Consider the following 25,925-nt stretch of genomic DNA (forward strand, 5'->3'; position numbering starts at 1 on the left):
AGTTGGATAGGTGAGGAATGAAATGCAAGTAAACAAGACAATACACAAGGATGGTGAGGGAAACAAAGTTGGGGACACCATGATTGAGGTGAGGGAAGGGACAGCACATGTTTATGCCCATCAAACATGGAAACAGTGAGAATAGAGTCTTCACCCACTGAACTATGATCACTATCCCCTTACTCCACTGGCAGCTGGGGTGCTTCACATCTTTTCCTCCTATGTACCATGAGGGTGAGCAGCCTCTCCATCTGGGGTAGGTTTAAACCAATGGTGCAGTGCCTGACCCTACACACCAACCCTAGCATCTCCCAGCAGGTTTTGAAATCCCCACCTCTGCCACTGCTCCTGGAGGGAATCACTGCAGCAGCTTTCAGGGCAGCACTGCCAGAGGGTGCAGATAGTGCAGGGACAGCAGAAACAGTGCAGCCATTTTAGGTTCCAGATGTGCTGGGCATTGCTGCAGGAGCAGGCTGATCCACTGGGGTTGGCCTACCCTGCTGTGTAGCATTTAGTGATTTAGCACATATGGATGACATGGAGACATTCTGATGACACATAATAGAAAATAAAAGAGAGAGATGAGCGTTAGGATGAGAGAAAAAAAGATAAAATTAGTACCATCATACGTAACATACAATGCCTTAACACAATTATACAACTATTTTATCTAAAGTATTACATTTAAGTATACATCCTAACAAAAAACACACTATACTACAGATTGTTGAAAGAAATCCTTGAAATGTGCATATACTGCAAATATGCATGTTCCAGTTATGCAGATTACAGTTAACAACAGGGCTTTACGCCACTTTTATAGAGTTTAACTTACTGTGATTATTATTAAAGAATTACAGTACTGTATAGTTGTGACTACTAGTATTTGAGCCCAGAACCTCTGACTACAGTCTTATATTTGACTCCTAAAGATGGTTTGTGCTACAGACTAATGCATGCATAACTGGTATTACAATTAGGGTATGCATGCTCAATTTGCTACAACTGTATTAAAAATATCTTTAATAAAAGCTACAATAATACTTCTCTTGTGCTGCATAATATCACTAGTTTCTTTCAGTCTGTCCATTTAAGCAGCTTGAGCACGTCAAGTGAACTCTATCGGCATAAGCTGAGGCAAGAACAGAAAAGAACAATAGAGAATTATGCATATCAGTATTGTCTATATTTAGCTTTCCAACTATTACATATACTGTCTTATTGTCATACTTGCATGGCTGTAGGATGTCCTCAGTCTCAAATTCAGTCAACCAATGGTAGAGGGTATCACTTTATCTGCCAATGTAGGTAATTAGAAATGGTGCCTACACTGTTCTCCTGTACATGGGATGCCAGTAGCACCAGATACAGCCTGATTCAAACTACTCCACTCCTCAGACTTGTAGTGGGAGCTGGAATAATACCCCTGCAGAAGCATTTGGCTGTTTACCAGGAGTACATTAAATATCCTGGACATCCCACCTCTGTGCCCAAAACTGGCCAGCTTCCCCACTAACTCCAGCATGTCTAATACCTAACCAAGAGCAATGGAAAGTGACGCTCTCCTGCAAATTCCAGTTATTTTGTTTACTGGTAATGCGCACACCTGAACAATTCCAACCGCATTTGCACAATGTTAGAGTACAGCAGTGCCAAGCAAGAATGACAGATATCTGAAATAGAATGGTTGATCTGACACCTGATCTTAGTTTGAGGGGGGTCTGGTGATGCAGCTTGGAAATATGTATTGAACAATGGAAGGAAACTGTTAGCGGAGTTAAGTTTATAGATATCTATTGGGAACATAAATGTTATGACTGGACATTTGTTTTTGGCTTTATACAATGATAACATTGATTTTTAGAATGTGAGATTCAAATATTGGCATAAGAGACAAAACATTGCCTTTCACAGCATTGATTTTCCATCTTTGCCACCAAAGTAGGGCTGCTCAGACATAGGGATTGATCATAAATACAGTTGACAGTTTGAAATGTTACACATGTATGTCTGTGCCCAGACAAGGTTCATGTACATAGTTCCAATTGTGTATGTCCCTTATTTAATTGTGAAGGCCACATAAGGCCAGAGAGCAGAGTTATACTTGCAGAAATATAGTAGACAGCATACCCTCAGTCATACATCTAAAAACACACTAAGGGTTTCTTATCCCTCGTACATATAATTCATATCAGCTCCAATATCTAAAGTGCTACAGGTAAGAGTGAATATAATGGGAAATGGAACAATAAAAATGCCTGGAATTACCTGTATTAGAATACAGGAACATGCTATGGCAGTCCTACACTTACACTTGTTTCCACAAGACTGTTGAAATAACACTTGCTATTTTACAGTTCATTGCTATAAACCACACTGTCACAACAGTAAAAATAGGGTAGAACCCAGGACCATCTGTACTCCAGTCCTACACTTACACCTGCTGCCACAGGAGTAGTCACAGGACAGTTACATAATTTTCTACTCATTCTTAAGTTCTCTGTTTTAAGCACTGAAAAATGCTGCTTATCATATTTGTGCAGTGCCCAACAGAATTAACTGAATGCATCCATTTTCATTTGTTGACTGTCTGCAGGTGTCCAATGACTGCAGCTGTTTGAGAACCTTGCTAACCACTGTGCAACACTGACTAGTGGCATTGCGTGATGGAAAGCAAAAACTACAACAGTGTATTCTTTTTAAACTTTACACTTTTGCAGATCCCTGTCTGCAGATGTTCTGTTTGCTTCCTGTGTGGGCTAATAGTCTAGTTTGCATACTGCTAACCATCACACAAATGAGACAAGCACAGCCAAACATCAATTTTCTCCACTTCCCTTGTTTGCACTAAGCCATGCACTGTGCAATCATAGGACAAAAAATTAAAATAAAAGGGAAAAGTAGTTGAAATGGTGAAAATCAATCTATGATACAAACACTACAAAATGCTAATACACATGAAATAGTTTTACAAAGGTCTGGATTTGAACTCGCAGTCCAATGAACCTTCAAAACACAGTAAATGTGCCTTATCCTCTTTGCCACACAAACAGCTTTGCAGCAGAGAACTGAAATCATTCTACATTTAACAAACTGTAACATGTACGTGTATAAATTTTGGATGTAGTACACTGAGTGATCACACAATCATGTAGGACTTTTGCTTGCAAAAATCCAGCTCTGTCTTACCTCTCTGTATTTGTTGCTCATCCTTTATCTGGACAATAATCAGAGACATGCATGCTGTAAGGCATTTTATATCTCAGTTCTTAAAATGTGTGACGATATTAAATGACAATAATATACATTTGTCAACAAATAAAGGAGAGGTTAGATGCTAATGAACAGAACCTGTGAATTGTGTGCTGCTTGCTTACATTTCCAACCTTGATAAAATTACTTGTATACACTTTGTAAGCCTAACCTGACAAACTGACTGGAGGTACGGCAGTCTATATTGCTGTTGCATTTTCTTTTGCACGACCAGTAATCATTCACAGTTGCAATCCATTCTCAACAAACACTGAGGAAGTGCTCTGCACTATATTTACATCTGCTACACGGAGCCAAAAGTTTGGGGTTCAGCAATTCTAAAGAGAGTTCCCACCTCATTTGCGTCATAACTGTGCTTACAAGCCCTGAATTTTACACCATGAAAAGGCAACCATGTAGCTAGGGAACATGAAGGTGAGGGGACCGGTTCATGTGACTAAAACAGAAGAGGCTATTTCTTTGGGATATATCTGCACTGAAGACTACTGAACTTGAGAAGGTATTCTTGCATTTCTCAGCAATATAACTGCGATTTTTAAATGTTTGAATTCATAAGCGCAAATGCACACTGGCATTCACTCTTGTGGATTCATGATTTTAAATGAAGATTACACTATAGTGGGGATTAGGAAATTTACCTTTCCCTCACTGTACTGAGATCGCAAGGGTGCATGGGGGCCTGGCCCCCTCTGCAAAGCATTCATAACACATAACTTGGAAGTCTAGGTAGTTTTGGTAAAGTCAACATTTCTTTGTTGTCAACAATCCTTTATTCTCACTTTCAGTTATGTAATAGTTCAGCAATTGGATTTGATGGCATTTCAGTTGCGAGATTTTGATAGTAAACCATATATATACTGGCAACGCCTTTGAGTGAAACCAGTCTGTGCTGCAGACTGTGCCTGGAATAAATTCTTCATTTGCACCTATGCCGTCTTTGGTTTCTGAGTGCTGGAGTAATTTGGTGGTTTTACAACTTTTTTTGTCGGAGCACCAGAAGGGATCATAATGTGCACCGAGGTTGCTTGATACTGGATATATATATATATATATATATATATATATATATATATATACACACACACACTCACACAGACACAAAATACATACATATATATATATATATATATATATATATATATATATATACACACACACAAACACCCACACATGTATTGTATGTATATGTGTATGTGCTATATATATATATATATATATATATATATATACACACACACACACACACACAAAGACACGTATACATACAGAGGGAGAGAGAAAGAGACAACAACCAAACAGTTCACTCCACTAGGTAACTCCAAAAAGATGTAAAGATGTTTCACTCAGAATGGACTTTAGTCTAATAAACTTTCAAAACACAAGAAAGTTTAAAAAAAGTTGGTTGCAAATCAGATGTTGAATTTGCTTTGATCAACACAAGATGCAAAAGCATGGCTCGAATCATTGAAGGTATTATTCCTGAATAAGGGGGAAGTTTCACTCATAAAACAAGAAAGTCCGTGTCCATGATTAGACCACAGTCAGAACAGCAGTGACAGACTCCAAGAACTTGACAAAAATGTTTTTAAAACAAGAACTTCCATTACACTTCACAGAGGAGGCACCCCTGCATCCAGAATTAGAGATAGAAGTGACATCTCTGCCTCAACAGATGGTGGATTTTGTTAAGCATTTGTTTTTCAGTGACTTGCAGAATGCCCAAGATGAGAGGCAGGAGGAAGTTTTAATCCCAAGACTAACAAGTTTTAATGTAATTAATCTTTCAAAAAAAAATTAACTGAGACTGAAATTGTCTTATTACAGAAGGGGCTGACATTTATCCCCATCTGAAGGGCTAGGGTGGTAGGTGTTTTAATTGCATCAAAAATGTTTGTGAAACAGATAAATTTGATAGTTTTTACTACAGCAAGAGAACTAAGAACAAAGAATGGTAGTGTAGCAGTCCCATGTAATCCCAGTAACTTTAATCCTGTTTTGAATCTACTTTTGCCATATTTGAGGCAGTATTTGAAAGGGAACCGAAATATGTTTTAAATTAGCCTGCAGATAAATGCTATTTAATTTAAATCCTTTTGAAATATACACTTATGGCAGATCACACTAGGCACTTTATAAAAGCTGATAATGGTGGTGCTGTATTAGTAATGGACACATGTGCAAAAAATAGAATTGGTTTTATCTGATGTTAGCTGTAAACTAGTAAGCATGAATGATATTATATGACATCAAAACTGATGAAATATTGCTGGAGTTTCTTTGACCGGAAATGTTCTGTACATCTTTGGTTTCAAAGCCAGTAATTCCTGTATTTTTTGGAATTCCCAAGGTACATAAAATGAAATAGACCATCTTTTTAGGCCAGTAGTGTCAGCTGCAGGTCAACAACAGAAGCATTTGTGGTTCTGGTAGACAAAAAGTTGAAGCTCTTAATGAAACATGCACCTTCTTATAAAATGACGCATTTGATTTTGTTGACAAAGGAAAAGAACTCACAGTTACATAGGAAGTTTGGTTAGTTACATTGAATGTGCAAGAGTTGTGCTCAGTTATTCCACAGGATGTAGGAATAGCATGGGTAATTTCTTTTATTCAAGAAAAAGCTGAGCAACCTGGTAATGATATGTTTTAATGGATAAACTGCTTGACCTGATTCTTGAAAATAATTTCTTCCTTTTTAACAATAAATATTACAAACAGCCATCTGGGGTGGCTATGGGGGTTAGTCATGGCTCCCACTTATCCAAATCTTTTTATGGCTAGGTAGGAAGATTATTTTGTGCATCAGTCAGCCTTTATGCAGTATATTACTGGCTGCTGGCAACATCTTGATGATTTATTTCTTTTATGATCAGGATGTTTACAGAAGCTGGGTAAATTTCTAAATTATATAAAAAGAACAACTCAGTCTTTACAGTTTACATTTCACAATTCACTGAAAGTGGTCCAGATTTGGACACAGAAATCTTCAAGAGACCTGACACAAGAAGCTTAGGTACAAGATTTACAAACAGCAAGCCAGGGTAATTCCCATGTCTACTAAAGCATTTCACATCCAACAAGTCTAAAACTGAACATAGTTAGAGACATACCATTCAAGTGAACGTTCTCCATTTTGAGTCTCAAAAAACTTTGTCCCTCACTGTTACACATTGTAAGGGTCTATCACACATTCAGTGTTAAGACTTTTTTTAACTAATGTCCATGGTAAATAATATTAAATCATACTGATTCGTCAAAAGACTTTTCCCATTCTTTGAGCTTCCTAGTTGAAGTTGTTAGGATTTAACTTTAGTAGTAGGTACAGGAAACTTTTGGTCTCTTTTTTTTGGACCAGATTTGTAGATGGCCTTGGGCTTTAATAGACTGTCTGGCTGTGAAATAACCAGTTTCAAAATGAGATTCAAAATCTGACAAAGACTAGTAAGTTGTCATCCACATCCACTATGGTGACACATCACTCTGCACTGTCCATACTCCCATACAGGGTTGCTACGTGTTCACCTGATCAAAATAGCAACGTTTTCTATAAAAAGGCCATGACCACAAGACAAGACAATTCTCAACTTGTACCACATAATGTAGCTTCTCCTTGGTAGGGTCTGTGCAGTGTGTATAAGGTCAACAGGTCACCCTACATCCTAAGAAGTTGAGGGCTGGACACAGATATGGATTGGAATGCATATAATACATACACAGTATATAATATGCCAGAGTTCAACTGAGACTCAAATGGTACAAGCATGCTTGCATGAGAAAAGATCAGCTTGTCTGCACAAAAATGAATGCAGCTACATGAATAAGAATGATTGCATGTGTTGTGCAATTGATATATTGCAGGGCAGCTGAGATCTTGTCTGTATAAACTTCAAATCACCCACAACAGCTTATGTCAATCTGCTTCAGTCCAGTAGCTCCACATTTCCAGGAGTCAAGGGAAAGTGTGAAATAACTCAAAAAGGATTATTAAAAGCAGGGATAACCTGATATTATTAGAAAAAGATAGGTGAATATCTGTGTAGTTTACTTGTCTGACTGTGCATGAAAGACTTAAAAATGTGTAAGGTGCCGTTTTCAGTACTGTCTACATCTCTGAAGTGGCTCACTGCAGATAATGGTCTGTGACAATGGGTAATGCCCAGAAACGTAGTACAGGCTGCCTTCACTAAAAAAAGGAACAATATATACAAGATATGCTCTTCCACACTGTCACAGTAAGCACTTACAGATTTGCATTTTAGTAATGCAGCAGAGGAATGCATTATCAGAGACGCTACTGCAAAAGAAATTCAAACCCAGAGCTTAGAATTAATGTTTCAATGTACCAGTTATGCTTTCTTTTCTTTTTAATTTTGCAGTTGCATGCATAATCCATAATTGCTTAAAGGTTCTTACATGGGAGGCAGGTGTAATTTTTGCCTAACATGCGCTTGCAGGTTAGAAAATGCTGCAGTAGCAGTGAACATGACAAAGGAAAGACAGATTGAGTCCTGAGGAGGATCACATTCTCATAGATGTTTGAAGACATGGAAAATGTATTTTTGAAAATGGCAGCAACGACAGACAACTAAGTTGCAGAATCAAGTAGAGGCTGACAAATGCCATAGGGGAAGGAACTGCACATTGGCACAGTGCAGGGAGAGAGACAGACATGCCAGGACCTAGACTAGGCAGAATACAATTGCCCATAGCAGTACTGGAGATGGACATATCGCACTCCAGCCTTTCATGGCAGAAAAGAAATAGCTTCTGTTTATAAGGGGTGATGACTTCGATGCACATCAGGATGCTGCTCAAAACATCAGAGGTGGTGTGAACACCAGCACTTTCAAACCCCATTCATTGTGGAAGGTTAGTGTGTAGCTGATTTTACTAAATTATATTGCGATACCTTTAGCATGAAACCTGTATACATACAACCCTTACATGTTTCAGTATCAATTATTCCATCAATGTCAGGTATTGCACAAACTCAGTCTGTGTAAGCTATGTGTGTGCTTTTTAACATTAAGTAAAAATCATTGCATGTGTCACAAGTCATATTAACAAACCTTGACATATTTCTTCATAGGGTCAGCACCACAAATAAAATCATGTGCTTCAGCACAACAGGCCAATGATGACAGCATAATGGCTGATGATGATAATGCCGCAATTCTCATATTCATGATGTAGCCAGAGGACAGTGGCACATAGCCACAATGTTTATTGGCAGCGCCCACTACCCAAGTGCAGATGGATAACTCTGGAAGCAGTGACACAGGCTCACAAACTTAGCATAATGAGGAAATGTCATCACAGCAGGAGTGATCACTTAGCTCAACACCTGCTTCTTCTGCTCAGCTTGAACCCCTTGATGAAGAGACTATCCTTTCAAAGGTAGCAGTATACACGGTCACAGCTGTACACAGAAGTGCCAGGCAAAGACATATTTCACAGTCAGCACAGGAGACATGCATCCCTTGGCTCTTTAGCAATATACTGTAACATAGTTCAGGCACAGGCTACTGCCACTTAAAGTCAGGTAGAGATTAGAGTATTGCAGGATTTGCATGAGGAATTTCAAAAGTTCATGAAAAATGGTAGCAGCCAGGGGTGCCATGATGATTCTCGTTCACAGTATGATTGCACACTGCATCCATGTCCACACACACACTGGGAACACAGTTGAACATGAATGTGGGACTCTCCTCATGCATGATGGATGAATAGGCTGGATATCTTGTTTATCACAAGAAAGTGCTACAGGCACTCGTGTGGATTCAATCAAGGAGAAGGCAGCCAGATCTTGTCTGACTTCAACAACATGTTGTAGGACTTGTCAGTCAAGGTCTAGGCTGAGCAGTACTGTTAGGGCAATGTCAAGAGGTTCTCCTGTGAACAGGAGATCCCATTTTCACAGAAACTTAGCATCAAGCTCACACGCCAAAACACTGCACTCTATGGAACCATCACCTACACTGTTCTTAGGGGACATTGTGTATGACAACTTTCAAACATAGTTCAAATTGTGAGCATCAATTAACAGACCATTCTCATCCAAAAGTCACTTTTCAGGCAGGGCCAACATTGCTTGATTTCTTTTTATCTTAAAAATGATAAATAGACAATAGCAAGGAAAATATATAACACACAAATTTATTATTTTTTATTTTAAAACAGGTAATTATTTACTCTTTCTGTGCACAGTTAAATTCATCATACTCTGTTTCTGACACTGCAATGAAGGAATCACAGTATAGACACAAACATGTTTCATAACACCTACTGTTCTGCACTTCAGCCAAAGCCTGACAGTATAACTAGGACTTGTGCCACTAACACTACAACACTGTACAGATGACTGCTAATACATTATTTCTTGATAGGTGGAGAAATGTCTGCTGTACCATGTAAACAGACTATGTGCCACTCTGTATAGCCCGCAAGTAACACTGCATGCAACATGTATTACCTGTGTGACTTTTCACTGTTATGTAATGAATGTCATGTCACATTATTATGGACTAGATGGTGCCTCTTCATCTGCACAGTCGTACATTGTGCATGAGCCTGCCAGTGCTACTACAATTAGCTGGCCAATGTTGACATCACTGGTGGGAAAAATAAATGAGAGAGGGAGTTGTACTCCCATTATTGGAGACTTGCTGTGTCAGTTGCACACCAGACTGATGCATGATCACAGACTATAGCAGGTAATAAGTATCCTGCATGCAGTAGCAGGGTCATGCAGAAGAGTCTCCCCGGACTTATCCAAGCAACAGGAATAGGTTTCGATAGGAGAAAAACTCATGTAATGATTATCCATGTCTGGGACAGACCAATACTGAAGCACCATCAGCAGCTTCCTGGTGTTACAGACTGCTGTCATTAGACAAGGCTCAAGGGGTTGGCTTGCATCACCAACAAAACCACAAATTTTAAAGAAAAGACCAGAATTATGGATAGTTATGAGGTATGCTCACTGAGCCACAGTTATCACTGTTAAAAATGACTGTATTTTGCTGATCAATAAACATATATTTGACTAGGTTTGCCAGTAATTTATAAAAGGATTAATTTCATACCTGATTTGTAGTGCAGTTATTGGAAGAAAAAAAAAAAATTTAACAGAACTCATGATTATGGCACATACTCTTATCTCCCAGTCTAAAATCATAGTATCTGTCATGTGATCCACAAACCATCTCTGTATGCCTGCTTTGTTTGTCTTTTCAGCTTTTTCCCAGTAAGGGGCCAACACAGCGGAGCTCTGGTCTGCTAATGATTGGCAGTAGATTTTTACGAAACGCCGAGGTGCCAGCTCGACGCCCAACCTTCAACGAAGGCATGCCCATTTACGCACGCATGTCTTTCGAATGCTACCCAACCGCGAGGAGGACATGCAGACTCCACACAGAAGGCACTCCCAAGCCACACCGAGAATCGAACGGGAGAACCTCTTGCTGTGGGGTAACAATGCTACCACCGTACCAGCGCCATATGCCTGTATGAAATGAAAAAATTCTTGAATACTTTATCCAACTATATTGTACTTTTGCTTCTTACTAATCATAAAATATCAATGCAATCAATATTGTGCAGTGTTTTTCCCCAGCATGGTTATTAACAAACAAGACGACTTGACATAACACTATCTTCTTAAACTAAATTTCTGAATGTTCATATCCAGAATGCATAGTACTGCTCTTGTGAGCAATAAATTATGAGCACCAGATCTCTGCTGCATCATCAAGCTACTACAATTTGCTTCTCATTCTTACTGCATTATCAGGTATACTTGAATTATTACAGAGCTGCAGTTCAGGAAAAAAAAAGTCTGACATTCACTGGTTCAGAGGTTTCACTGATAGATACAATGAAATGATGTGGTCCAGATGAAGCATGTTTATTAACTATATCTTTTGATCAATGATGCTCATTTGTCATTGTTCTCAGTCCTTCCATTCAGTCTGCTACCACATAAATTATTGTCCTACCTATGTCCATATCTTCAAACATATACAAAAAGCTTTCTGTATAGTTAGCTGCAAGGGTCCCCGCAGGCAGGTGCAAGGGGGTGCAATTGCATCCCCCTGGAACTGGCGGGGCAGAAGATTAATTTTCTTTTAACAAAAAAAAAAAAACTATATATATATATATATATATATATATATATATATATATATTTTTTTTTTTTTAATTTATTTATTTTTTTAAGGGCATTTTTCTTTAAGAATACCCTTTACAACCAGTTGCACAGACTCAAAAGATGTTTGTGACCTGTTTTCATCTTCTGTGTCTGTGCGACCGATGGTTTATGTCTTCATCTTCCTGTGTGGAATTTGAATTCCAGAAGACATTTGGACTGCAGATGAATGTACAAGTGAGAGGTAGGTGTGTGTGTTATAGGTCTGTGTACGTGTCTAAGAAAGAGGTTGGTAGGGGTTTGTGTATGTAAGAAGTAGGTAGGGTTTTGTGTGTGCATGCGTAAGAAGTAGGCAGGTATGTGGGTGTTTGTAAGTAAGATGGAAGTAGGGGTGTGTCTGTATAAATAAGAGGGCGGTAGGAGTGTATGCAAAGGGGGGGGGGCTCATTGCTTGCAATTATCCAGATTTCTCAACCAATTACAAGCGGACTGCTATTCCTTACACTTAACATTTTAATGTTTTTACTTAAAGGTAAGGATGTGGTCTTGTGAATTTCCTTACTGTTATTGAACAATCAGGAACAATGTACATAGGACAAGATGAAGTCTACAGGGTGTTGTGTAAAGCAAAGTGCCCTCACTTGTCACTGCAGTTACAGCTGCTAGCTTTACTGGCGGTGACATTTACTGGTAGATGCAGTAGTCAGAACTCGAAATGCGCGTTCTCTGTTTTGTCAGGAACATTATTGATATAATGCAGACTGTTTCAACTTAGCATTTCTTCACATTCTGGTCTGTACTCAGTGCAAGTGTAGGTGCTTTTGGTGCCAGTCTTATTTTAGGATGGGGTGAGTGCGGTATCCTTATTTTTTGATGCTTGTTACTTACAACATACTGCACTAGTCTTGTGAGCATAGTAACCATGCATTATACAATTTAGAGCAGAACTGTGTTAATTATGTTTTTTGTTTTATAACTGTGGAACAGTTATCACGAGTTAATATTTAATTAAATTAATATATGGAGTTACAGGGAAGTTTGTATGTTTACGGTGCTAGATCTGTCAAATGTGGTAATCCTCGGATTGAATTCTACGTTTATCCCCATGTGTAGTTTGAGGATAGAGATGTACTGTGCAGGATGCATTAACCCAACCAGGTTGCTGTACTTTGGTGACAGAAACATGTCTGCTTGTATTTGGTTGACAGTCTTGGTTGTGTTAATATGTAAGTACCCAGATTTTTGTCTCTGTGCTTTGCTAGAAAAACACAATTTTATGAGAAACAAACCAAAAACATGAGTACTGAAGTCAGAAAATAATGGCAGACATATCAGCTTTAGACTTCATAACCTTCAAAAAATGCATCCTAACATAAAACTTGTTCTCTCCACTTTCTAAGGTGGTAGCAGGATGTGTGTGTGTGTGTCATACCTCTCAACTGTATATTTTTGGTCTGTTTCTCATAAAATTTTTTTTTTTTTTATAAATCACTGGGATGAACTAAGGATTATAGTTACTAAATAATGACATGCATTTGAGTTTCAGACTTCATATCCTTCAGAAAATGCATTCTAAAACAAATCCTGTTATTCTAAAACATTTCTAAATGTACCTTTACTTTTGGGCCTTTGTCCCCAACATTATAAAAGGCTTTGTCCGTATTTCTCATGCTAAGAGACTGAGAGGTATTGGGGGGAGTATGTGTGTAGAGGGAGGTAGCATATCCCTCAGCTGTCCAAGTTTTTATGTAACATTCAGATTTTTGTCCCATATTTCTCCTAAAAAGGATTGAAGTTGCTAACTAATAACAGACATTTGAGTTGTAGATGTCATATTCTTTAGAAAAATGCATACCAACACAAATCCTGTTATTCTAGCAATTTTCAAAGTTCATAAGAGCAATATTTATAATCTGTCCCTATTTAGTTTAGGCTTTGTCTTGATTTCTTGCACTAAGTGGTTGAGATGTGTGTGCGAGAGAAAGTGAAACGCCCTAGTTAGAGTTAGCAGGTGGAATTTATTTTCAAGTGCGTTTTCAAGGAATTCTGAGCTTCAAGGGAAGAGAAGTTTGCTGCTGCGCATGCTAGGTCTGCTTAAAATGTGTAACTGTTGTGTTTAGCAAATGGTATCACTGTTGTGGTATAGAATTTTAAAGCAGTGTTGGTAGCATACTTGCATCTTGATGCAGAGGGCTGTAGGTTCTACTCTCACAGCATGTAGATTTATATTTTAAGGAGGGGTGCTACAGTCCTAAGCATGTACTCGTTTATATGAGATGCCTAGTAACCATGAACCTGTTTTTCAGCTTGCCACCCATTCCCTATTGCAATATACCGCTTACCATTTTTTAGGCGAGTTGGCAATGAATTTGTAGAGGAAAAGCTAAAATATAAAGTTGTTTTCTAGCAACAACCTCTTCATTAGTTTCAAATCTCTTTAATCTGGAATTATTCAGATGACTTTTACTTCTGCAGAGTGTGTGCATATTGACCTATATTGGTGGATTGTAATAACAGAAGTATGAGTGGCCTTTTATGTTTAATAATGACAAACTGCCTAATTCAGTACATTTCAGTTTATATGCTTTGTTTTATTGCTTACTGAAAAAATATTCAAAACTATAAATGTAAAACATACTAACAAGTGGTGCTGTATTATGCAACAGATATAATTCAATTGTATATTAGAATGAATACAATCAGGAAGGTGAATCAAATAACTTTTGCATGGTCCTAAAATATCTGCAAGGGAGCCTATGATGTGAAAACAGCCCAAAGATAAACAACGCACCACTGGCCAGATGCATTTTCTTTGAATGTGGGTTTCAATGCTGTTTCACTGAATATGAGTTTCAAAGGCAGAAAAGTTTTAATGCAAAGTCTTTTTTCATTATAAGACTATTGCTTTGTATAGCAAATGTCTATCAGTGTTTGTGCTGTAAAATTTGAAATAAAAGTTATAAATTAAATCCAAATATCTGTAGTCATTGTAGAAGTAAAGCATAACACAGTATGCACACAGAGTTTTGAACAGGGTTTATGGCAACTGGGGAGAAACAGCCAAGTAATGGGACACTGGAATGGCTGCACTGGGGAGGAGCTCTTGATTTACACCCCTCTGCAAAAACTCCTGCAGCCTTCCCTGGTTAGCTGTTAATGGGTTCTCTAAAACTGAGGCTACCTGTGTTCTCAGTTTTTCCCAGGTTGGTTTGTATCCTTTCCCATTCAAGCAAAACTAACTGATCCTGCCCCAGCGTCATGGTAGAAAGGTTTGTAACCCTGACTGCAACCCAGATGACCAGGGACTGATTAGGAGCTGGAGTTTGATGGGGTGGGAAGGTGCAGCATTTTGTCATGTCACCCATTTCTGCAGAGAAGGGTAGAATTTCTACTTGCAGTCCTTCATTCTGACAAGCAGAATGTTATTAAAATTCAGCATTAGAGGGAATCAGAAAACAATATATTACTGTCATATATGATAGTGCATGTGACACTAAGAAGCTCCATTCCACATTTCCCCTTCCTGCCCACCTATGGCTGTGTAGTCCTAGCCCCTGTGTGTAGCACCAGGGCCACAAAGTATTTGTACTAAAGCAGACTGTCATCTCAGATATACACTATATGGAAGTGCAAAGAGAAAAAAATAATCTTTTAAAACGTACCTTCCCTGATTACTAAGCCCTGCAAATAATTAACATATTCAGTATAACAAAACATGGCAAAAAGGCATGTGTTTCTTATTATATTTCTAGGATTTGTGATTATAGGGAGGGTGAATTATGGCACTACCTAGGCATGCCAAAAAATATAGCTAGTACGATGACATTATTTTAATTAGATCAACCAAAAGAAACCCTTTTTTGACTTGGAGCTGCCTCCTGGAATCATTTGGCCATTGAAATTAAATCACTACCTTCACTGAAAGACTTTAAGAAGGCACAAGGCAAGCATCTTTTTGAGGAAACCATATGCAAGTGTTACAAAGATAACAAATAACTTGCCTACCAACTTTTATTGCATTTATCTATTACTCTTTCTTACATTATCTTGCATTGATAAATGCTCTATCTACCATTATGTTATCATTATTATATTGGACTGTGTTTGTGTTGTACTGATAATTAAGTTTGCATTACTAAATGATTGGCTATTTCACATTGTTTCATATTGAGAAGATAGGGTCAACAAATATTAAATAAATAAATGTTTTATATTTTGGATGTTTTATCATCACAGCTGTTATTTATCTCATTATAACAGCTTAGAGTATTTTTTTTTTTACATTAGGCATGCTCACAGTTGATATTTCTCTATTATAAGAGCTCAAAATAATGCCGCATTATATTTGTTTGCTTTAGACATGATAGAGCAGATTACTTCCCCTGGGTATATTGTGACACAGGTGTTTTTAAATTTGTTGCATGCATTTTCACATTCTCAGTACTAAAGCAGCCAGCTGGTTGCACGATGAACAACTTATCAGCTATCTTAGTTACAATAATCAAAGATATATATTTAGAGCACTCCTTCACTCTGCTGATTGTGGATGTCTTTGGCACTATTTTATTTATATTCTTCCAGGTCTGGTTTACCTGTGCCATTTAAGATAGCTGTCAATGCAAATAAGGCCATAGACTACTTAAGGAGAATTTGTTCCTTGTATGTTAAACGTAAAGACTAACTGTAAAATAACGTCAGTATCTTTTTTTTATATCATGATCTATTTATTTACTTTCTTTTAGCTGATGAAAGTTGTAAATGAAATGTGTCCAAATATTACACGGATTTATAACATTGGGAAAAGTCAGCAAGGGTTAAAGCTATATGCAATTGAGATATCTGATAATCCAGGAGAACATGAAACTGGTAAGGTCTTTATATTTAATGCTGCATGTATAAAATATGACAAACTAAAATGGTTGACCTCATTTTAACAACATATGTGATTTTTGTTATAATTCATGTGACTATGTAAGAATGGGTTTCCTGGATAGGATATCTGAAGCAAGTCTTTTAATGAGAAGAAAAATAACATAAGCCTCAAAATTGAGTCCAGATAACTGAATGAAGACAAGAGTTAAAGAAAACATCAATGAATTAGTTCACTTGTATCTTTCACAGCAGAAATCACATTTGAAAACTGAAATTCAGTAAGTATTAAAGACCCTTGAGGTTAGTGTGGTAAGGAAATGTTTTTTTCTTGTCCAACATACAATGTCTGCAGATTAGACTAAATAATAGGGATGTGACTGTCTGCATAGAAGTGTTGGAGGTTTTGTCTCCACAGAGATTAAAATACTTCTCATTCTAGAATGCCTAACTGTGCTCAAATTTAAGCTGTTTTTGTTCACATATAGAATAAACAAGTTCAATGACATACCTAAACTGCCTTGCACTCCAGCAAGAGTATTATACCATTTGTATTAATAATGACTTAATTGTCAGCCTTGTTTAGACATTTATAATGACCTGCAGCAATCACATCTTGATGAGGGGAGGAATTAGGGTCAAAGGCAATGACAGACATTTGCCCCTAAGGCCATTGCTTTTAACATCACTAGGATGGCTTAAAAAACATACTATAATGCCCATCATGCATGACTATGTGCGAGGGTATTCTTTTATTTGTTATATTTTAGTTAGGATTTGTTAAACAGAGTTAAAATCCGATTCAAGTGTGCGATGTTCAGGTTCAGTCTGGGTAAGCAAAAACAATATCACCAATACAACTCCCATCAAAAAGTCCAGAATATCTTCTTTTCAGTGGCAGTTTCAGCTAGAATGCATACACACTATTATTATTATTACTATTACTACCACTACTATTTATTGTTTTATTTGATAACTGGTTAGGTACACTGGTTTTAAAATATAAATCAGACACAACAATGATTATATAGGCAAGAACAGAGTATTTTACGATATGAAATTTAACACAAAAATAAACTAATACAAGATGTACACTAAAGAAATTAAGGCAGTGTACAGAGAAGTGAGAACACAGCACAGATAACAATGAAACACATACTGCTAACATGGACAGACTATACTGGCAAAACACAAGGATGTACAGAATCTAATAATGTACAGTTAACAGCAATTACTCGTAAGCGGGTTATGTATATATTACCAAAGAAGCAATCAGTTAGCATACTGGGTAGCCTTATTTAGATATGTTTTAAACAGCCTGTGTCATGGAGATCTGCTTGAATTATGGTGATGGAGTCCTTGGTGGGTTTGTGCTTTCTATGAGTCCCACTTTCCAATGTTGCAGGCATATCAGGCTCCAGTTATGACATTCCTTGTGGGTTTCCATTTCCCAAATGTCCTTGTTTCTAACTCTTGCAAGCCCATACTTTTCTCGGTATGGAGTGCCATTGTTGGCCACCTATTTTTCCTCTCCTCCAAGATGAGTGAGCAAGCACTGAACACTCACTTTCATCCCTCCCAGCCGTCTTGTCCCATCTGTTGACCACTGAACTGAATGTGTGTCTTCTGAAATGTATCCATGGCCAAATCCTGTACACAGTCGAGCCTGGAACTGTCCATCTTTGATCAAGACATCCCACAACTATTGACTTGATTAGGTGTATAAACATGCCGCCACAGCTCTTCTTATATAGGTTAACTCACTAAAACATGTTTACCCTTTAAGTTTTATAACTCTCACTAGTGCTGGGTGATGTGGACTAGCTTCTTGATCATCATCTTTGATTTATAACTTTACTGAGTCTGCAATGATGGTTAACAGATAAGGTAAAGAGAAGTACAGAAAATAAAAAAAACATGTCCTTAATAAAATACTATAACACATTAGTTCAGTAGGCAATGCCTCCTAGTTATAAAGTATAACTATATATATATATATATATATATATATATATATATATATATATATATATATATATACACATATACATATACATACATACACTCACACACATACTTTTTTGCCTATTTCTGATGCTATCATGGTTTTTTTTTTCTAGTGATCTGATTAGTATAATTTTTTTTGTGACTTATTTTACTACTTGTATGCTTCCAAGATCTTATGGAGCCCCCCCCCCCCCACCACCACCCGGGCTTCTGCTAAAAATGGGATTTATGCCCATTCACAATTTCCCAGTAGTTAAATGAATAAAATTTTCTGTCAAGATGATTGCCTGATGGCATCTTTTCAGAGGAACTCTCTGAAAATAAGGGGCAAAGTTTCCAGAGGTAAACGTAACAGATACAAAGTCCTTTTAGGAAGTGAATCCATCAGCACTAGTGAAAAAAATTGTAAATATCAAAGGCCAGGGTGAAAACAATTCTTTTAACTCAGCCTTTGTATTGAAATATTTTAATGACTCCCAGAATTTAAAGAAAATATTACATACGAACTGGAAAATTTTTAGTTTTGACCAGGACATTGCACATACTTTGGGTAGTACCCTGCATGTGTTTTTTAAGAAGTATTTTAACCTCAAAACCAGTTTGGAAATTAAAATGAAACACCTTGTTGAAGGTCGCTTGGGTCATATTTCATCCTACAAGATGAATTCATGTGGACATTGCCACCAATGTCATTGTATCTTAAGAAGGAACACTGTTAAAATTTGCAATCAGATGACCCATTTAGCAAAAAACTGTACCTGCACAACTAAGGAGTTAGTTTACATTGGAGTGCGTGGGGATTGTGATGCCTTCTATGTGGGTAATATGGCGAGGGCGCTGAACAAGAGAATTTATGAACATTATTATGATATGCAAAAGTGTAATGAAAATAATTCCTTTTACAAATGCATGAAAATATTTCTGACCCACAATACTTTTAAATTTGTGGTCCTAAAAAAAGTGGCTATTCATTTTTTGGGGGTGGTGGTCTTTTGGATACCATGATGTAGTATTAGGAGCTACAGTGGCAATTGCGACTCAAGGCTGATAAATCTCCTAGTATCAGTAATTCCATATCTATTAACAGTGTTTTGAAACTGAGAGTAGCTAAACTATAAAGCATTGACATTGGATCCATTTAAGCAACCAACAATCCCTGGTGGATACCTTCATTCAAACAAAATACGCAGTCAAGAATTTTTGTTTAGTGCTTTGGTTATACAAATTCAGTGACCGATGTTTCAAAAAACATTCATAAGTTTTTATGAATATTGGTTTTGAATATGATTTTAACAGGTTTTAGCATGCCTAGGATTTTATTAATTTTACTTACAATATATATAGTCTATTTTTTATATATTTGTATCACAAGTTTGTATTACTTAATTTTTCCTGTTTTCTTCCCAGAAGGGTTGTCCTAGCTTCTTGTTGAACACATGCATAAGGACTCTTGAATTTTGTAATTTTACTTGATTATGAATACTCACTCAATTAGAATTCAAAGGAATAATGCATGTAATTTCATCATGTGACCAAAAATGGTACGGTATTAAGAGAGATGGATGCATTTTGAAACATCCTGATGAAGTCCTTATTGTATAGGATGAAAACACGATCTTTTTGTTTTAAATAAATGGTGTTTGCATTTTGCATGGTACTATAGTTTTCTGTTTTGTTCATCCACAGTCCAATGATGTGCTGAACAAGCAGAAGGTTTTGTTGTAGTTTTTTTTTTCTTGCTGTGCTGGGTTTTTTGGTTTAACTCTCTGAAAATAATCTAACAATTTTATCTCAAATGTCTTTGGGCCTTATTTTAGTTAAATCAAATGATCTGCATCATTTTTGAATAAATCAACACAATGTACATCTGTGAATAATTTCTTGTAAAAATGTTTCTGAAAGTTACATTTTTTATTGAATCTGCAAAATGGAGAAATGAGTTAATGCTCCTTTGAAAACTGACAGATGAATTAGTGAATAAAAAGAACTTCAATTCCCTATCATCATCTCTTCATAATCTAACAGCCAAATCAGGCAAACTGCAGATATCTAACAAATCAAGTACCAAGATTTTAAAAGTGCCATTGTCCATCAGGAGAAAAAAAGCCATAAAGTATCATCATCGTAGAAAATGTATTTCAGTACCATCACATGACTATAATGCATCACTCCTTAAAACAGCAAGCCCAAACACTTGTAGAAAATTAGGACAATGCAACTTTACAGTATAAATAATTTTACACTACCTGCCTTACCAAATCAGCTTGAGAATGAACCCATGCTTCATTTTCTGGCCATAAATACTTAAGCTTCCTGCTGTCCTGATGTCTCTTTCTTATGGTATATAAAGAGACAATTAACCACCAACTCAGAAGTCTTTGTTTCCAATCCAATGGCTTTGATTGCTTGTAGTTAGAATTCTTACAAATGTGAATAAAAAAATAATATTGGATTATAAGTCATTTTTCAAAGACATATGAAGTAAATGAAATCAGTCAAAAGCTCCCCTCCAAACAAAAAAATGGTCACAACACAAGCTCAGTGAAAATGCAAATGTTTTCTGCTTTAGTTGTTTTTTAGCATATTGGGTAGCCTTGTTTAGACATTTTTAGTGGAGCTACTTTGCTAATGCCCTCATATAAACCATACCATTTTGTATGCTCCATGTACTACATAGAACCTAATTCTTGCCCAGGACATAAAGCTTGAAAACTAAACCTAGCCCTTGCCTTCTGTTTAACCCTAACTCTAACTATGATATTAATAAAAAATGCACTAGCTCCATCCCGTGCCATATCCCAACTCTATAGTCATTTACCCAAGTATTAAAACAATTGCATTCAGGCAAATGAGAGTTCTGAGTTATTTCCATACATCATGCTTAACATTAAATTCAACCAAATGAACTGGATGAATTGCTGCTTATCATTGTTCGTAGGCGATTACAATGCTCATGCCCCTAGGTACCTTTTCAAATCTAGCTGAACTTTCCAAAATGTATCTGACATTATATGATACTAAACTGATGTAATTTTAAGGGTTCGAAATAAGCTTGGAAAATGTGTGGTCAAACATTTATAGGCTGCTTCTGTCCATATGAAGCATAGGTGCCATACCAGGCATACCTTTCTTATTCCCCATCCACTGGTCCAATTTATGCTTGAATTGAGTTAGAGAAAGACACTGCTACTCAATGATGGGAAGACTGTTCCAAAGGAGGATTATAGTCTCTAAGACAAATACCTGCCCCTCCAACATGCCCTATTTATGATGCTGATGAGGTCCGAGTCCCTTCACCTGGTATTTCTGATGGTATTTATTTTTGCAACAGGTACAGCAAAGTGGGAACTGATGATGTGTTTTAGGTCAGGCATACATCATCTTGCAGCAGTCTGTAAGAGAGTGAGTTCAGACACAGGGTTTTAACATGGTCCACATTGGGCATGCTATTTATGAACTTTGTTCTTTTTTGAGAAAAACCTCTTTGAACACACAAGTTGCTGGGAATGCTTGGTCAGATACACACTGAAGGGCACAATGTTCTCAATGATTTGTATGATGAGGGCTGAGTACAGTAGAACAATTACATCTTTGGAACTTGATGCTTTAGCTCTTCTTATAAGTTGTCAAGTGCAGAATGATTTTCTTGCCATTGTAAACACGTGATGGTCAAAGGCCTAGTTGTCTACATGCATTCTCAAATCTCTAACCAGTGGGTGTATTCTTAGGGGTGCATTATAAATGTGGTAATCCATGGATGGCCATTTCTATGATGCATTTCTTTGCACTGAATTTTAGACCATGGGTCTGGCACCAGTTATTTGTCTATGTTAGAACTTCTTGAAGGATATTTGTATTTTTGTTATATTTGAAGACTGCTCCAAGTTTGCATCCATCTACAAATTTGGCTGGCTAGAGGACCTTGACATTGGCCTTGACTTCAGAGAAATAAATGTCAAAAAGGAAAGATCCCAATACTTGAGAGTGACTGCTAGTGACTGGCCTCTTTGTAGGGTAGCCTACCAAGCCTAACTTCTTAGGTCCTACCTGTAACCCAGCTAGCTATCCATCACATGACATATGGGGTTATGCCCAGTTTAGTGAATTTATCTACAATGCAATGTGATGTGATATATTGTGTTGAATACCTAGCCAGGTTGAGGTAGGCAGTATTTACAGTTTTGATCTCATCCATGGATTTTATGACCTTCTCAAAAAATTCCACCAGGTTGATAAACCATGACATATAAAACATACAGTCATTGGATCTAACCTAGTTTAGTCTTGTCAAGTGTCTACTCATTTTCATTGTGATTCTTTCCATGGATTTGTATAGGACACTAGTCAATCTTAAGTGTAATGCATTTGCATGAGTACTGAAGAAATGTTGAAATAATCTAATAACACTTTTTGAACAGACATTAATATAAGTTAATATTTTATTTGTTTAGTAATGCTTAAGATAAAAGATATCTAGCCATCAAGAGTCCTAAAATGCTAGAATATTAAAATCACTCTGACTTATACTGTGCAAATTGGAGTTCAGATAGCTACTGGCACACATATATTCCCTTTGGAGATAAACCATATTTTGTCTAAAACTCTAACAAAATGTCACTGTGACAATATGAGGTACTGCCAGCACAGCTAGCTGGAATTTTGTAAATAATTATGTCATTTGTGAATATCAAACTGATTTATACAAGATCCTTGTGTTACAAATGTATTAGAACTGTATGCCATGTGTACATCAAACTGATTTGTACAGATATTCATGTTGAAAAGGTATTTGTAAAGTGCCTGTGTTTGAAATATATCCATAAGTGTGCCCAAATGGAGAGGAGAAATGTACATGCATACGTGTCACTTTTTAAATGTAGATGTTTTAACAGAGGAAACTGGAAGGCTAGCCTCAGTCCAGCAAACTGTAAAATATATCTGAAATTAAATTACTTTATGGACTAGGCCATAAAGATGCTATCTCACAGGTTTCAATGCATCCAGAAACACAAAGTCTGTACCAGTAAGCTTTCTGTATTGTCTGCTACTCTGGAAGCATGGAGGTGTGAAATTGCCTTATGACTTCCAGCACCTGCCATAGATATGAGCAAAAGCCCTTGTGTGTGTATTTTTACAGGTAGGTGCTAAATCCTGCCAGCTTCCAGAAATGGGGTTTGCATGGGAACTAGAAGTCAGATGGCCAGACGTGATGTCATTCTGCAAGCTATTGCAGAAGTAATATTTTAGATGTTTTGAGATGTCTTAGTGAGACTGAGCATTCTGTATTCTTGTCTTGGGCCTGACAAAAAGAACCATTCACCACATCATCTGCCTTGCTCAATTTAAGTAAGTAGGGAATAGTAATTCTCTTAGAAATAAAGAAAAACAATATCTAAACCAAGCTTCACTATATTCCTTACTTAATCTGAGTCTGTCCTTTACTATTTTAAATATTTCCTGTGATTTTGAACACTGATGTCACTGTGGACATATACTTAGTATTTTCTTGTTCTTTTATTATTTATTATTAAATATAGTTAAACCTATCATTGTGGCTGATCTTTGTAGATATATTTAAGTTTTGATAGTACTTGCATATTTATTTGGTGACACTGAGTGTGCCACTCCTAATAGCCTTGTTCTTGGTCAAACTACTATTTGTATTCATATTAAATTCAGTCAGTATACTGGGTACCCTTGTAAAGGCCTTAAGGTAGACGGCAGGAGTGTCTGGTGGTGGCAGTAGCTACATTATAGTCTGGGCAGAAGGGGGCATAGCTAGTAAACCTGTGCCAGGTAGGTGTGTGTGTGTGTGTGTGTGTGTGTGTGTGTGTGTGTGTGTAAAATCAAATCTCCGAGAGTGAGTGAGTGTATATGTATATGTGTGTGTGTGTGTGTGTGTGTGTGTGTGTGTGTGTGTGTGTCTCAGATATGTGGGCAGAAACATGAATCACTGGCTGGACTGAAAGGGTTCTGGAGGTCTTGGCTTGGACACTCAGCTTAGGTCTCAATTCTATAACTGTGCCAGTGGGAAATCTTATTGGGGATCTGGAGAAAGAGGGAGAAACCAGCCCTGGACTGGCTGTGTTCCCTGTGTGCTCTTAAGGGAAATTGTGCTTGATACAAAGAGCTGCATCTGGAGATACTGTGTGTGTACCTGTCATCCTCCCAGTGAATGTTCCTCACAGGTGCCAGTGGTGAGAATTGCGGCTTCTTGATTACTGGCCCAGAGGTGGGGCATCATAGTCACTTAAAAATATTCTTACAAAACACCATCTTTTCAATAACGTGCTCTCCTGTCTGTGATCCTAAGAGTGTAAATAGCATTGCTAAAAATCTTAGTAATATACGTTTTAAAACTTTCCCTAAATTATACATAATTCAATCCATGCTATATCCTGCAGGCAAAATTTTCAGTCTATTAGTAACGAGTATACTCTGATTCACTGTACAGGCATTATTGACTGTCTAATCCTGTATAAAAACTCACTTTTTAAGGCAGCAGCGAACACACAGCCAATATTTACAAACAATCTGTATTTGGGGAAAAAGTACATCTTAAAAAGTAAGCATTATCCATAATGACATGTGTATATGACAATTTGTTTATTTACCCTTCATTGACCTTGTTGGTCCCACTAGGGTAGTAGCCTCTTTTCAGGGGACACCTGAGGTGGTATTTAGGCTAATGGGGAAATTTGGCAGGGAATCGGAGAACTTCCCCTACTCATTAGGAGAATGCTTTTTCTAATCATAGCACAGTGGCAACTGGGAGAACAGCACTCAGAGAGATCCCAAGATAGAGGATATCACAGAGGTGAACAATGATACATTGTTTAAGGCTCTACAGGAATCTTAGGAGACAAATCTAGTCACAGGATGCGGAAGACATTTTAAAAGAAGACTGTCAGGAAAAGAAATTTATTCCAAGACTGCAGGAAATGTGGTGAGATATGAAAAGTGGAATGGAAATGTCAACAAGCAAAGGAAATTCTTGGTAACAATTCAGAACAGAGAACAAAAAGAAATGGACACATATGACATTTAGGATAATTTAATGGTCACATTGGGAGTGAAGGCTCATAAGGTAAAAAGTTTTATTCTTATTCATAAAAAGACATTTCTGGCATTATTTTAAGATGGTTTCTGTTCTGAAAAGTTTTGGGGGGGTATGAAAAAAGAACGTACTGTAGTCCATTGAACTATTATGTGGTTAAAGCATTTCACAGAGAAACAAAATAGAAAATGCATATTCAATTTCAAACTGATGTTGAAAAAGAGACTTTAGAGAGACTTTTAAACAAACTTTGGAAAGAAGTTATGAACATTAGCAAAGTGTATGATAAACAGAGGATTATGGACTATTGGATGGAGCAGTCATGTTTTTCTGAAAATGGAGAAACAATTGTTCATATCCCTAATATGATAAATGTAGAGGGTAATGGGTGTTGTAAAATATTGTGGGCAACCTAAAACATGTTTTTTTCCTCCTGCGGAAAAGATGATTAATTATAATGAGTGTTATATATTTGTGGGGAAATGGGTGTAATGCAAAAAAAGTGTGAAAAGAAATGCTATAGCTGTAACATAAATGGACACTGATGGATGGATTGTAATCTACAGAACAGGG

General features: G+C 37.1%; 1 protein-coding gene across 1 annotated transcript in view; it reads left to right on the forward strand.

Moving 5' to 3' along the window:
- Nucleotides 1-25,925, forward strand: part of CPXM2 (carboxypeptidase X, M14 family member 2) — a 1,728,300-nt gene that overhangs the window by 1,276,219 nt on the left and 426,156 nt on the right. The window contains exon 8 of the mRNA XM_044056018.1: nucleotides 16,162-16,285. Within this exon, the coding sequence (XP_043911953.1) occupies nucleotides 16,162-16,285 (124 nt within the window). The remainder of the gene's footprint in view (nucleotides 1-16,161; nucleotides 16,286-25,925) is intronic.

Source organism: Protopterus annectens, chromosome 14.part0, assembly GCF_019279795.1.
Source record: "Protopterus annectens isolate FY-2018-M chromosome 14.part0, PAN1.0, whole genome shotgun sequence".
In the NCBI taxonomy this organism is placed as follows: Eukaryota; Metazoa; Chordata; order Ceratodontiformes; family Protopteridae; genus Protopterus; species Protopterus annectens.